At 39.7% G+C, this 15,078-nt stretch overlaps 1 protein-coding gene across 1 annotated transcript in view; it reads left to right on the top strand.

Annotated features, from left to right (window-relative positions):
- The window catches only part of Myo3b (myosin IIIB), a 417,836-nt gene that overhangs the window by 250,176 nt on the left and 152,582 nt on the right, over nt 1-15,078 (top strand). Inside the window, exon 24 of the mRNA XM_013518810.1 lies at nt 6,202-6,281. Within this exon, the coding sequence (XP_013374264.1) occupies nt 6,202-6,281 (80 nt within the window). The remainder of the gene's footprint in view (nt 1-6,201; nt 6,282-15,078) is intronic.

Here is a 15,078-nt window from a genome sequence, read left to right as displayed (position 1 = left end):
CTTCCCTGTCCTGCTCAGCCTTCAAAATCTAGCTCATCCATTGCCTACTCATCAGTTTGTTCTCACCCTCCACTTACCTTTGTGCCCTTGTGTCACTTTGTTCTGAGGTTTATTACAACAGGTCCCACTCTCAGCTCAGTGAACTGGTTTTATATTTCTTCCCCTTCCCTCAGTAGCGTTTCTGGGCTGTCTCTCCTCGAGCCAAAGAATTGTGCTTTATTCATCTTTGTAAGACCCATAGGAGGTCCTTAATGTATTATCTCAAAGTATGCCGGGCAGGGCATCATTAAATGAAAAGCTGCCTGTTTCAAAACTGTCCCTGTTACTTGGACACTAGATGGTCTACAAGTACCCAACATTCCCATCAGTAGGATCTTTCCATAAAATTTTATTTATAGAAAGAATTGAGTACCATGTAAACATCTCACCTGAGTGAAGTAATACGTTTATCTATCCAGCAACAAATTTTACCTGGATTGTCAGTGAAGAATAGTGACCTAAATATTTGGAACAAAGACAAAGGAGATTTAATGTAACATGAAGGAGGTGTATACTGCCTGGAAATGTTTAAGGGTGACCCAAGGAAGTGGGAGACATTGGTTGTCAGGACAGGAAGGAAATATAGCGTTAAAGCCATGTTGTGCCTTCAGAAGTGGATTATAAGGAGGTGAATGCAGAGTGGGGAACTTGAATATGTCTTTTGCCTAAATTGTAATTTTGCTCAAGATGGGCTGAAAGCTGTGCTTCATGGGCCGTTGCTTCGAGGTTGGTGTAAGCCATCATTATACCTCCATGGCATGAGTGCACACAGATGCGTGTGTGACCTGCCTTCCTTCCCCTTCCTCTTTCCTCTCCTTTCTTTCTCCTTTCTTCCCTCCTCTTTCTTCTTTATTTCTTCTGTTTATCTTCTTCCCTTTCTCTCTTCCTCCCCTCCCTTCTTTTCTTTTTTCTTTCTTGTTTGGATAGGCCAGGCCTTCCTGGGTAAATGTCAACAGGCTGTGTAGTACATTGGTGAATGCACATCACGTCATGTGGCAGCCATGTTTTCCCAAGCACCGTTCCCTGCAAATAGGGACCAGTTCTCCCCATCTGGCTCTAAGAGGAAATTCTTGTTATTAAGCCAGAAGTGTGCTGGCAAGTTCTGCCGGTGTGGCAATAAAACGCAGAAAACAGCAACTTCACCCCTGTGTTAAGAGAGAACCCAGTTATCTCTTTGTAACCCTGTGGGATTAGGTACACTTGTTTGCTGGGCTGACATCCTGTTTACAAGTTTTAAAGCTTAAGGAGGGTAGAAGGAAGAGGCGAAGAGGGAGTTCCTTTTTTTTCCCCAGCTCTACAATCTGAGGTCTTTGGGCCACAAATCTTCAAAGCTGTGGTTTATATTTAAATAATAATAACTATAATAGAGCCACTAAAAACATTGGTTTGTCTTCCTCCCGGCACAGAGCGTAGAGGTGTTAATTATGCAGAAATTCCTTAAAAAGCCAGACAAATGCCAATTAAAGGTCAATACAGAAATGGGGGAGGGGTTGCGTTTGAGCTTTGAATCCTCCACTACCATAGAGGCAAAGCTGTGTATCGAGAAAAGACAGTAAATCTACTATCTGTGCATTTCTTCCTTCAATAGAGCAGTAGGAAGTATGGTTGTTTCCTCCTTTACTTTTTTTTTCTTTCTTGAACCCAGTGTTTTTGTGCATGCATGCTAGGCAAGGGCTCTATCACTATCACATCCTCCCTGCTTTTATTTATTGTTGATTACTTCCCCACACAAAACTACAACCCCTGCTCTATCCGTCCCATTCTTGTCAAGGGCGATTAGGCCACGTTCAAGCGGGATGAGAACTTTCTTACCCTGCTTTGCCCATTTATTAATATTACTTAAAGCCACAGATAAATGTCAGGGGAGAAAGTAAGAACTGCAGAACAAAACCTAACATCACACATTCTCTTCTACTTGACCTACTATAGCTGAGCTATATTTTGTGGTTAACTTTTTTTCTCAAATTGTCCTCAAGTCCTCATTAATAGATTTAGGATAGACCGTTATATAGAAATGAATTAAAAATTCTTTAACATACAGAAACCATAGTATGTTTGTACACAGCTACTGAATTTAGCTCCTTATATTTTTATGAACCGCAGTGGTATAATCTGAAATTAGAACATTTCAGTCCCCGCGGCTCTCACACCAACATGAATCTGTCTCTGGCATTTTCAGCACAATCCATCGATAAGACATTGCGGAGTTCTTTACTTACCATGGTAAGGTCGACCACCTCTCAAAGCTTTGCTAGACTCCTGCGAACAGAAGACGATGCCAAAGGAGACAGGAACACCACCAAGTCACGTAGTGTAGACCCTGCGGTGTCCTTTCCCTTCTTAGTACACAACCTGATTATAATTCTATGGTCTACTCAGATTTAACCTTGTAGCGTGAACGGAAGCCTTTGATTTTTTTTTGTTGTTGTTTATTTACAGCAAAACAAAATCATTTGCAGTAATTTGACGCAAACAGATTTTGTACATTGTCACCATTCCTTTGAAACCATTTATTAATTGATTAGTCTATTTCTTGTGTTTAGAGGAAAAATTAAAACAGAAAAATTTCCCAAGCAAATGTCCATGGTCCCCAGCCGCCCTGCAACAAATCCTATAAACCCAGAGAGGGCAGCAGAGGGAGGCTGAAGCCTGTGCCGGATTATTTAAAGCTGCCATCCATCATTTGGGGCAATTCTCGGGAGGCGACCAAAGATGAAATCACGAATGCTAAATATTTTCCAAGAGGTGAAAATCCTCACACAGAGGCAGGAAATTCTTTTAGATGCTTCCGCTCTGTTTCCAGACCACCTGTGTCTTACCCTTTAAACTGGAAGCGGGGAAGTCGTGTGGGATCCGTGCAGGCTCCATTTCAGATTCCCAACCCAGTGCCCACAGAGCATGCACATTCCGTGAGGTGCCCCCGACTTGCAGGTTCGTTCCGACACACTCAGTAGTCAGTTTCCCCAAGCACAGGAGGGGGGTCTGCAGCCTGGTGCGAGAAGCTTCCCCGGAAGGCGCTGTCTCGGGGTGAAGTTCCGAGGGCGCTTAACATTTGAAAGGAGTGCGATCACTGTATTTACATTTAAATTAAAATGGAAACTTCTTATAGGTTATGTTTCTGAAAGGTATGTGTGGCGCATCTGCTGAGGTCTATTGTTTATTCACGCTGTAAATCCTTTGAAATGTGTTAAAATGCTTCCCACTCATTATAAAGCTCCTGCCACCCCTGGATTACGACTTTGATGTCACCAATCCTGCTTCAAAGGGTTCTTTCTGGGCTATTAATCACAGTTTAGCCTCTGAAGATATCGCCAGAGAAAACATTTAGACATCTTTATGCTAGACTTGCTAAAACTTTGAAATCTTGAACATCGTGCTTATGCACAAATTGCAGGGTTTCCCTCCATTGACGATTTTTATTTTGTGACACAGTCAAATGACACTATAGGTAAAAGTGCAAACAAATCTCTTCCCACACTTGGTCTGCAGACGGGAGAAGTCTCTCTGAGCCTTTACTCACACCGTGTAAAAATCTTCTGCATCATTTTTTGTTTTCACTTTTTTTTTTTTTTTTACTAATTAGTACTCTCGAGAAGAACTGGTGAGGTGTCCTGATATTCTCTGGCCTTTCATTCTCTGCTTTGAGACCTATGTGAATTGTTCACAGCAAATAATAATAATAATATACACATACTAATAATTGTCTAAGATACGTGAACCCAGAAGTGTTTCTGATCTGGTATTGGAGGGGAGCAATTTGGGAATATTTGCATAAGCGCAGTGAAATATCTTGGAGACAAGACCCAACTCTAAATACAGAATTAATTTGTTTCATATACATTTTATACAAATAGCGCAAGGTAATCTTATACTACATGTACACCCACTCATATAGGTGTATATGTATTATATATAGGTGTGTATTTTAAAACATACTTATATCTCATGTAAATAGTCTGAAGGTAATTTTATACTCTGTAAATATTCACACAAATGTATGTGCATACATATACACACAAACATATACATATATGTATATCTTATACAAATGGCCTGAAGGTAATTTTATTTTACATGCACACATACATGGTTATATGTAGTACAGGAACATAAGTAAACAAATATCTCCTCAAGATCCTGGTTATTCTTTTATTCTTTTAGATAAATACTTAGAATGGGATTGCTGGATGATCTGGTGGATTAATTATTAACTTTTGAAAAACTGTCATTCTATGATTTCCATAACTGTGCCATTTTATATGTCTACTAACAATGTATAAGTTGCAATTCACTTCAATAAGTTTCAATTCACTTAATTTACTAGTTTTTCTTTAACTTGTAATTTTCTTTTTTAAAAATTTTTATGATGGCCACTCTAACTGGGACAGTGTGGTTTCCATGTTGATTTCCCTAACAATTAGTGATAATTAGTACATTTTCACACATCTGTTAGTCAGTTGCATGCCTTTTCTGGCAAGCCCTTGACCATATTTGAATTATTTGGTCTTTTGTTATTGAAGTGTAGGTATTCCTTGTATCTCCTGAATATTATCCCCTCATCAGAGGTGTGGTTTGCCAATATTTCCGCCCATCTATATGTTTTCTCTTCACTGTCGATGGCTGCTTGTGCTGAACACAAGCTAAGGTGCTTTTTGTTTTTGTTGCCTTGCTTTTGGTGTCATATCCAACAAATCATTACCACTTTGTTCTAGGAGTTTTGTAGTTTCAACTATTGGGTTAAAGACTTCAGTTCATTTTGAATCTCTTTTTGTCTGTAGTGTAAGATAAGGGTTCAGTTTAATTCTTCTCTATACAGATATTCACTTCCTCTTACGTAGTTTGGAGAAAAGATTCTTTTTGTTATTGCACAGTCTTGGCACCCTTGTTAGGTATCATTTGATCATATAATGATTATGTGGGTTTATTTTTCAGTACTCTGTTTCATTGGTCTGTGTGTCCATCTTTATGCCAGCACCATACTCTTTTGATTACTGTGGCTTTATACCGCATTTTGTGGAAGTCAAAAATTGTGAAACTTCTAGCTTTGTTCTTCAAGATTTTTAGGTTGTGCCAGGTCCTTTGTGGTATTGCATAAATTTTGGGATTTTTTTTCTATTTCTACAAAAAAAATGCTGCTGAGGTTTTGGTAGTGATTGTATTGAGTTTATAAGTCGCTTTGGGTATTATTAACTTTTTTTTCAACACTGGTGATTAAACTCAGAGCCTCACCGTGAGCTACATCCCCACCCCTTTTTATTTTTTGTTTTTGAGGCAGTCTCACTGAGTTACTTACGTTGTGCTTAAACTTTCAGTCCTCCTGTCTCAACCTCTCAGAGTGCTGCCAATAACAGACATGCGCCACCACGCCTGGCTTTGAGCCTTCTGTAATTACTTTCGGCAATGTCTCACAGTGGATTTTTTCTTTTGTTGTGCGTGGAAAACTTTTTCACCTCCTTGGTAACATTTATTCCTTACTATTGTATTCTTTTTTGTGTTTTTATAAATTGAATTATTTTCTTAATTTCTTTTATGGAGAGTTCATTGTTAATGCATAGTAATGTAACTGATTTTTGTGTGTTGACTTTCTGTTATTATATCCTTGCCAGTTTCATTTACTAGTTCTGACAATTTTTAGATGGACTCTTTAGTGTTTTCTATAGATGCATGTCATCTGTAAACAGAGATAATTTTACATCTTCCTTTCTGACTTGGATGATTTACATTTCTTTTTCTTGCCTAATTGCTCTAGCTAGGACTTCTGAGTATTTTTGTATTATGAAGTGTTAAATGTGACCATCCTTTGCCTTGTTCTTGAAATTAGAGGAAAAGCTTTCAGTTTTTTACATTGAGTATGGATATTAGCTGTCAGATTTTCATGTATAGCCTCTATCATATGGAAATAATTTATATTCCCAATTTGTTGCATCACTTTGATACTTTTTGTTATTTCTTTTTTTTTTTTGCTTGTGAAATATACAATTTGTTTTATAAATTATTTTTAATTACAATAAGTTGTGACTATAAATATTCAAACTTTTTTTCAAATTCACGTAGATTGTTCAGAAAATTTGGAAAATAACAAAAGACACCAAAGGAAAAATATTCATGATTTTATTCCTTGACTTTTCCTTCAATTTAAGTTTTTTGTCTCTTTTTGATCAGGCAATTTGGCTCAGACAAAAGCCAGGATATCAGCAGCCTCCAGATCTTTGCCTCCACATTTCAGTGCTGGGAGAGCCAAGGTGAGTAGATTTGCCCCAAAATGGTATGGGTGGGATGGGGGGGTTGTTGGTCCTGTAGTAGGGATAATGCTAGTGGACAGCTTTAGTTCCCTTTACCCACTGCCAGGCAGTGTTTAGAAAATCATGGGTGAGAAGTTTGAAACACCATGGAATTCTTAGGATCTTGATTCTTAGAAAGGCCACTTAAAATAGTCATGACAATTGAAAATAAAGTCCCTATAGGAAAAGATAAAGAACTTTTCCTTATGGCTAACACCAGCCTGCAGAGGAGGAGAACACAGACCAAAAGGTGTTTCCTATTGCTTTGCTTGGCCCTCTGAAAAATTGGGGCACTTTTTAGGGGAAGAAGAGTATTAGAAAGGTTCATAAATTCCCAGCTATAGGATCTCAAAGATGGTCTAGTTGATGTTCACTGTATGTACAGTGATCATCTGTATTTGCAATTTTGATTTCTATGGCTTCAGTAAACTTCAGTAACTGTGGCCCAAAAATATTAAATGGAAAATTCCAGAAATAAATAATTCATAAGTTTAAAATTGTGTGCTATTTTTAACTAACATGGTGAAATCTCACACCATTCTACTCTGTTCTGCCCAGGACATATCCTGTCCTTGGTCCAATGTATCCACATGATATACACTACCCACCCATTAGTCACTTATGAGATATTTAAATTATCCGATCAACTCTCAGATTATTGAAGTGCTTGTGTTAAAGTAACCCTTGTTTTACTCAATAATGGCCCCAAAGCATAAGAATTATGATGCTAGAAATTCGGATATGACCAAAGAGTAGCCATAAAGTACTTCCTTATAAGAAAAATGTTACCATTATAACAGTATATTGCATAGTTGTTCTATTATATTATTAGTTATGATTGCTATTCTCTTGCTGTACATAATTTATAGATAAACTTTATCATGGGTATGTATGTATCAGAAAACGCATAGTATTTATAAGCTTTAGTACAACCTGTTTCTTGGGATCTTGGGATATATCGCAGACTCTGTATTAACAACAAAAACAATTATCCTGAAGGTGATGAAATATAAACAGATCAGATCTCTGAATTTTCTTATTTTTGTTTGTTTATACAAATATTTAATAAAGAATGAACATCTCAGTCACGTACAAAACTGTTGACTGTTATCCCAAAATTTATACAGATGTATACCTGTATACTTATTTCTATTGATAATAAAAGGCTTACTTGTGCAGAATAGGAACTCAAAAAGATTTTTTTTAATAACAATGATTTTTATATCCACATTGCTGTTATGATCTATTTTATTCCTACTTTTCAACCTTTCTACTTGATGGCAAGGTGGTAGAACTATTTAACATGGGTTATCCAGAAGAGATTTATATTTTTCCCTGTTTCTGAGAGCCTCTTGATCTTATGTGTAAAACTATTTATATTAAGTACAGTTGTTTTTATTTTTTGTGAAAGTTATGGTTTATGTTATGGCTTAGGTCTGAAATGCCACCCTAAAATCTCATGTGTTCAGAGGTAAGGCATTGGGAAAGTGGTTGGATTACGGGATGCTATACTTGTCAGTGGATTAATACATTGGTGACTTCATACTGAATGTGTTGTTAGGAGGTAGGGGCTGGTTGATAGAGGTGTCTCTGGGGACTGACCCTAAAGGGAGCATTCTTGTCCTTAGTTACTCCCTTCTCTGCTGCTTCCTGACTGACATGGACTGAGCAATTTTTCTTTATCATGCCCTCCCAAAATGCTATTTCTGCTCTGGAGCCAGCTAACCATGGACTGAACTCTCTAAAACCATTAGCCAAAACCTCTCCTCTTTTAAATTGTGTTTTTTGGATATTTTGTCCTACTGACAAGAAAATGGTTAGTACGGTCTGTAAAGTTGCTATAAACACTGAACCTTCACTCCTAGAAGAAACACAGAGTTAGTCTGCTATGAGACTGTGGTCAGAGTCAACAGATCAATACATATGGCCATTTTCTTTCCTTTTTTCTTTTTTGTAGTACTGGTGATTGAATCCAGGGCCTTGTATATGTTAGTCAAGTCCTCTTCCCCTGAGCTATGCCCATAAGCCCCATTATTTTATGTGTTTCTGTTTAAGGACACTTATTCAATAATATTTCTTATAAATAATTATATTCAGTATTTCTGTATGTAAAACAATATTTGTATTAATTACTTTTCTCTCCTTGCTGAGATAAAATACATGACACTCAAAGTTAAAGGGGGAAAGGTTTATTTAGCTCCAAGTTTTTAGAGGTTTCAGTTCATAATTGGCTGACTCCAAGGCAGGGTGGTGCATGGCAGAGGGGCAACAGTTCGTGGCAGTGGAAACAAGCAAAAGCAATGAGAGAGGAGAGAGCTTTTCATGATGGCCAGAAGATAGCAAGAAACAAGGGAGAATATGGCTCTTTCTCTCTTTTATAAAGTATCCAGTCTACTGGGATTAGGGTGGTGCCAATCCAATCAGTGGACTGATCCAGCAATCACCCATGTTCAATCCACAGTCCCTTAATCCCAGCATTGTAATACAAATGAATCACACACTCTAGATCCAGCAGCCTCTGAAAAAACCCTATGATCGCATGAGGCTTTGGGGGGATATCTGGACATAAATCATAACATTTTACTCTGGCCCCCTAAAGACTCAAGTACATCCCTTTATGCAAAAGGTATTTAGTCCATCTCTAAGAATTGCCAAAGTGTTAACAGTTTCAGCATTGCTAAAAAGTCCAAGTGTGAAGTCTCTGAGATTTAAGGCAAACTCTGAGCTGTGAGCCCCTGTAAAAAAGAAAAGAAAATTGAACACTTCCAACATTCAGTGGGGCAAGATAAACACTTCCATTCCAAAAGTTACAAACATGGGCATACAAAGGAATGTGACCAAAGCAAGTTTAAAATCCAGCAGGGCAAATATTAAGTCCTGTATTTCCATGCACAGCATCCCAGGCAATCTGTAGCAAGATGTGAACTCCAAAGGGTTTGGGTGGCTCTAACCCTACAGCACTCCCAGTGGTTGTAGCTCCCATGGCTCCTCTCTTGGGTCCACTGTGCTCCCTCCTTGCAGTTTTCCTCAAATGATCCACATTCCTAGCTTTTCCAAACTTCTGGGGTCTCCACTGCACCTTTGGCTTCACACTTACAGCTTCACACACTGCCCTCTCAGGGGCACACTGTCTTGCCTCCTGGGCCTTCTGAAATCTGGGTGGAAACCTTCCTGATTCCACAACTCTTCCATTCTGCATGTACCTAAAACCAGCATCACATGGATGATGCCAAGGTCTGCTGCCAACTGGAGCAGTAGCCAGGCTTCCCTCACTCTGGCTGTAGGGATCCAGTATGTGTATCGCTGACCACTCTGAATGCAATTCTGAGGAACATATTCTCTATGCTGCCACCTTCTGGAACATGGTGTGGTCACCACCATTCTGTAAAAACAGTGCTCTAGGACTTTCTTCTCAAAGCAAAGTCTTTTAGTTCTATAATTTTGATGTTGAAAGGGTGGAGTGCTGCTTCTTCTTGTGGTGCCTTCAGGCCATCTTTTCTATTCTCATGTTCCTTCTTAGCAGTCAAGATCTCTTTATGTAGTCCACAGTTTTACTGAAGCTTTCTTCTGGCCAAACTCACAACATTTTAAATCACTTTTCTGGGCTCTTTGCTCTTGATTCTCAGCATAAATCTGACTAAAGCCCCCAATGGTAGCCATGCCACTGCCTCAACATTAGACTGCCTTGAAATTTCTTCTGCCAGAATAGTCTGCCACTCTTAATCTCAGTCTCATATAAAGTCTCTGGACATAAGCAAAATGCAGACAGACTTGGAGTCCAACAGCCAATGCAGTCCATCCCAGCAGAAACCTGAACCTGGTCTTTAAGTTCTATAACCCTGCTGGTCTTCTGAACTTTGACCAGACTCTCTCATACAGTATAGCCTAACATCTTCCAGTTCTCCTTTTTCAGCTGGCATCTCTGAACCTTTCCATATTCTTCCCAGAAGCCATTCCCAAAGTATCCTGAACCACATGGTCAGGTATGGGCACAGCAACATTCCCACTTCTGGTACCAAATTCAGTCTCAGATATTTTTCTCTCATTGCTGACACAAAATACCCAACAACCCAAGTTAAAGGGGGAAATGTTTATTTAGCTCACAGTTTGTAGGTGTGTCAGTCCATGATCAGTTGATTCCAAGGAAGAGAAACACATTGCAGAGGGGCAATAGTTCATGGTAGTAGATAGCAAGAGCAACAAGAGAAGAGAGAGCTTTTCATGATGGTCAGAAGGTAGCAAAACAACAAGGGAAAGATAAGACTCTTTATGTCCCTTATATGATAACCAGCCTACTGGGATTAGAGCAGTGCCACTCCAATCAGTAGACTGATCCAGCCATCACCCACTCTTAATCCCAGCACCCTTAATCCCAGCATTGCATTGTCAATCAATCATACACTCTAGATTCAGCAGCCTCTAAAAAAACCCTGTGTCTGGGTGGACCTCCAGACACAAACCATAACAATATTTCAGACCAGGCATAGTGACATTTATCTATAATACCAGTACTGTGGGAGGCTGAGGCAGAAAGATTGCAAGTTTGAGCCAAGCCTGGACAAATCAGAGTGTTAGTGAGATCTTCTCTCAAAATAAAAAATAAAAAAAGGACTGGGAATGTAGTTCATGCAGATTCTGAATTCAATACTCAGAACTGTAAAAAATATATTTTTTCCAATTGCAGCATTTGTGTTATTGATCTCACAGCAAATAGCAAATCTCATTCCTGAGTAAATCTTATCTAACATAGGTACTTTCTCTATGAGGAAGGTCACAGCCTTCTGTGCTTAGGAACACTAGATAGTTTCTTTCTTTCTTTCTTTCTTTCTTTCTTTCTTTCTTTCTTTCTTTCTTTCGGTACTGGGAATTGAACTCATGACCTGGCGCTTGCCAGGCAGGCACTGTGTGGCTGAGCTATATCCCCAGCCCCTAAATAGCACTTTAGAGAGCTCAGAAATAGACACTTATCTATAGTGGAAAGCTGAAACAAAAAGTCTGATTGTCACTGCTGTTTGGCTTAAGCTGGAAACTTGTGCACCAGGAGAGTGCACAATTTTTTTCCTCCCTTGTACATGTCTGTGAATGACCAGGAAAGCGTAGGAAGTGTTGACTTTGGGGTAGCAAATAAGTGTTAGCAAGTTTGTACATTCACAAATACAGAAGTACTGGCTTCTACCAGAGTTGAAAGGTAAACATGACACAAAAAGATTAAGGACCCCTGTGCAGTATTCTTTGTCAACCCAGATTCTCCTCCTTTCCTACATTTGATTTCTGACTATGAGATCCTGCCAGGACCTGTTCTTCCACACCCAGAATTCCAGCACCGTGGTGTCTCCCTCCCTGTACCATCCACTATTGTTCAGGCCCTGCCCACATGAGTGAGGCACCTTCTAGTATGTGGCATTATATTTATATCATTAAAACAATAACTTGTGTGGGTAAGATGAAAATGACCAGAGTTTTCTTTTCACTTGGAACAGAGATGAGTTAAAACTTATAATTAAGATGTCCAAAATACGAAGGGCAACAGCAATTAGAAAAGTAAAAATAGATGCCAACTGAGCAAAAACTCATCAGTCTCTGCCTTGTCCAAGATAAAGTAGAAGAAGTGGCCTTAGATGCAGCTGAGCTATGTAGAGAAGAAAAAAATAATATCTTCTTTTCCTTACCCAAGGTTCATGGCTGAGACCCTTTAATAAAGTCAGAGTCACAAGACAAAACATACACATGTATTTAATGTAAGTTGGATGTGACTTGGAAGGCATCAGAAATGAAGATCCGAGGAACAAGTACATCACGTATTTTCATGTTTTGCTGAAGTGTGATTAGAGGACAAAAGGATTCAGTAAATTTAGTCTGATGCTAATAAACATGGCAACTTAGCCAGGCCTGCGTGTCAGATCCTACCTAGGATCCCTGTGTGCCATTCCTTCCCCTGGGCAAACAGTAACACCTGCCACAAGAGGGGCTTGAAGGGAGGAGGAGGGAGAAAGAAGGTCAGGGGGTAAACTTTCTAGGCTTGTAGCCTGCTTCAGAGAAGATGGGTGAGAGGAAGGTGAAAGATGCCATCTTGCTTTTGCTGTTTTCTTAAAAGCAAGATTGCCATATTTTGGGTTGGCATGTCCTGAACCCTGTCACTCTGACACACAGCCCATTGCTGTGCTGAGCTGTTGCCAATGCCAGGCTTGGCTTCCCAGTCAGTGGCTCAGGGGATCTCAGGAGGGGTGGTGCCGTAAGGTTTCTTCTTCTTAAGGGATGGATGTCTCACTTGATAGCAGTAAAAATTCCTGACAAAAGGCCTTGTCAGGAAGATAATAAGTACAAGCACTTCTGAGGGTTCAGAATGCAAATAGCAAGCGCTTACTGAGACCAGGAGAACATTTTTCAGTTTTTCATTTATCGATGATATCTGGATGGTTTATGAGACTTTCCCAGAATCTTTATCTTTATTTGTTGGTAAATTCAGTTGACAGATACGGCAAACCTTTTAAATAATGTCATGCTTCCAGACTTTGATTTTATATCATACCACACAGGGTGGCAATATATAGTGTTAAGAGAAAAGATTTAGGAATCAGACAGAGCTGGGATCAGATCTTTGCACAGTCATATATGGGTTGCAAGACTCTGGGAATCTTACCTGAAATTTTTGAGCCTTAACTTTTTTATCTGTAGTATGGGAATAAAAATATTGCTTGCCATAGTGTCATTTTTAGAATTGAATGACATAATATAGATAAACCTTTTAGTGTAGTACAGTGATTTCATGAAGGATACACTGAATAAATGCTTTATATCTCAAGTTTTGATTACCTTCTCAGATTCCGTGTGTGTAGTCTATTTGTACATGAAAGCTTGCTCAGCTGCTGCGAGCTATAACACAATGTGTCAGGCTTACTCAGGGGACCTTGAAAGTTAACCAGCACCACTTACAAGGCACGAGGCAGGACATTTGCCGTATGGGCAGTGTTATGGTTAATATCTAAGTATCCCCCAAGCACCTCAGCCAGGGCTTTGGGAAGGTGATTGGATTATGAGGACATACAGCCGACTTGCTATTAGGAGCCAGGGTCTGATGGAAAGCAGTGAGTCAATGGGCTGTGACCTGGTAGGGTTGTGTATCACTCCCCAGTGTCCCCCTGCACTGTCTGCTTCCTGGCTGCCGTGACCTCCTGGCTTTCCTCCACTGGAAGCTTCCACCGTGTCACTTTTGCCCTGGAACCAGCTAATGATTATGGACTGAACCTCTAAAAACCATGGGCCAAAATAAACCTCTTCTACTTTAATTTGTTAGTTTGGGGTATTGAATCCCAGCAAGGAGAAAGTGACTAAGACTAAGAGAATTCAAACTTAGTCTCAATTCTAAATGATTTACATTGTTTTGTAAACTGATTTCACAGTAGGAAAGTATGCTGAATTAGAAAATGGTTTAATCCAGAATGTCACTTTTGCTGATCTTTTTGAGACTGGTTTCGTTTTTCAGATCTCATGTGGTAACCAGCCTACTGGGATTAGAGCAGTGCCACTCCAATAGTTCAAGAGAACCTTGTAACCATGCAAATACATAAGAAACCTTTGACCAACCTGTGACCTTCCTAAATTCTTAAATTAAAAAATATTCTGATAGCATATCGTTTCTCCTGAAAATCCAGTGATGACCTGCAGGTAAACAGCATTTCCCAGTTATATGTAACAAAAAACAAGCTATCACTACCTTTCTGAAAGCTACACTGTATGTGAATGCAGAGCCAGGACTGCAGGTCAGGTAGAAACACATATTCCAGGTGGCTTGGCAGGAATTCCCACTTGCTGGGGGCTCCTACCCTCTGGAGGATCCCACTTGCTGAGCACTCGCTTTCATGCATACCAGCATTATAATCTTTAGACTGTACCTTTGGTGCCTCATTCTGTACTTTTCCATTTTGCTTCAGGGGACCTGTATTGAAAACAATGCATATTATTCTTTTTAAATTGTATCTCAGCTGCTGAGCATGGTGGTGTGTGCCTGTAGTACCAGCTGCTTGGAGGGCTGAGGCAGAAGGATCTCCTGAGCCCAGGTGTTTGGGCAATATAGTGAGATCTCCAGCTCAAAAATCAAAACAAAACAAAACAGAACAAGCAAATTTTACAACCATCAAGGGTTGACTTTCCTAGTCACGAAACTATCAAGTTCTCAAATGCCAAGGTCTTTATTTTCTGAGGGTATGTAACAGGTCAATCCAGCATAACCTACAAATAGAGAAATATGGACAAATGTTTCAACTGCCCATTCACGGTGGACCACCGCTTTGGGGGCTGGCTTTCATCAGCTAATTTGAGTAAAGAGGGAAGGCAGTGAGGAGAAGCAAGGCTCAAAGCAAGAGTGGCTTCTCTGTGTGTGTGTGTGTGTGTGTGTGATTTCTAAATACAGGGAAGTGGTGGAGAAATTCTCAAAAGTTGTATGTGTGTGTGATTATGAAGTGAGTGGGTGTGTTGGGGGGAGTTGAAGAAAACCCTCAAAATTTAGCGTTCAGCTGAAGGCTAACTCTAGCTAAGATCTTACCCTAAGTACTGCTTAGCTCACCCAAACCCCACAGCTCTGAGTGCTGCCCTCAGTGGGGGAGAGAGGGAAACTAACCTGCAGTGCAGACTCCTCTCATGACCATGTCTGCAAGTGGGGTCACGCAGTTGGTATTTCTTTTTCTTTTTCTCTATTCACGCAGTCTTCATCCTAAACACAGTCTTCCTTTCCTCCTTTTTCACTAAGTAAATTGAAGTT

The sequence above is a fragment of the Chinchilla lanigera genome, unplaced genomic scaffold, assembly GCF_000276665.1.
Source record: "Chinchilla lanigera isolate Chin_1 unplaced genomic scaffold, ChiLan1.0 scaffold00048, whole genome shotgun sequence".
Classification (NCBI taxonomy): Eukaryota; Metazoa; Chordata; class Mammalia; order Rodentia; family Chinchillidae; genus Chinchilla; species Chinchilla lanigera.
Note: the sequence above shows the minus strand (reverse complement) of the source record. Positions and strands in the feature narration are given on the sequence as shown.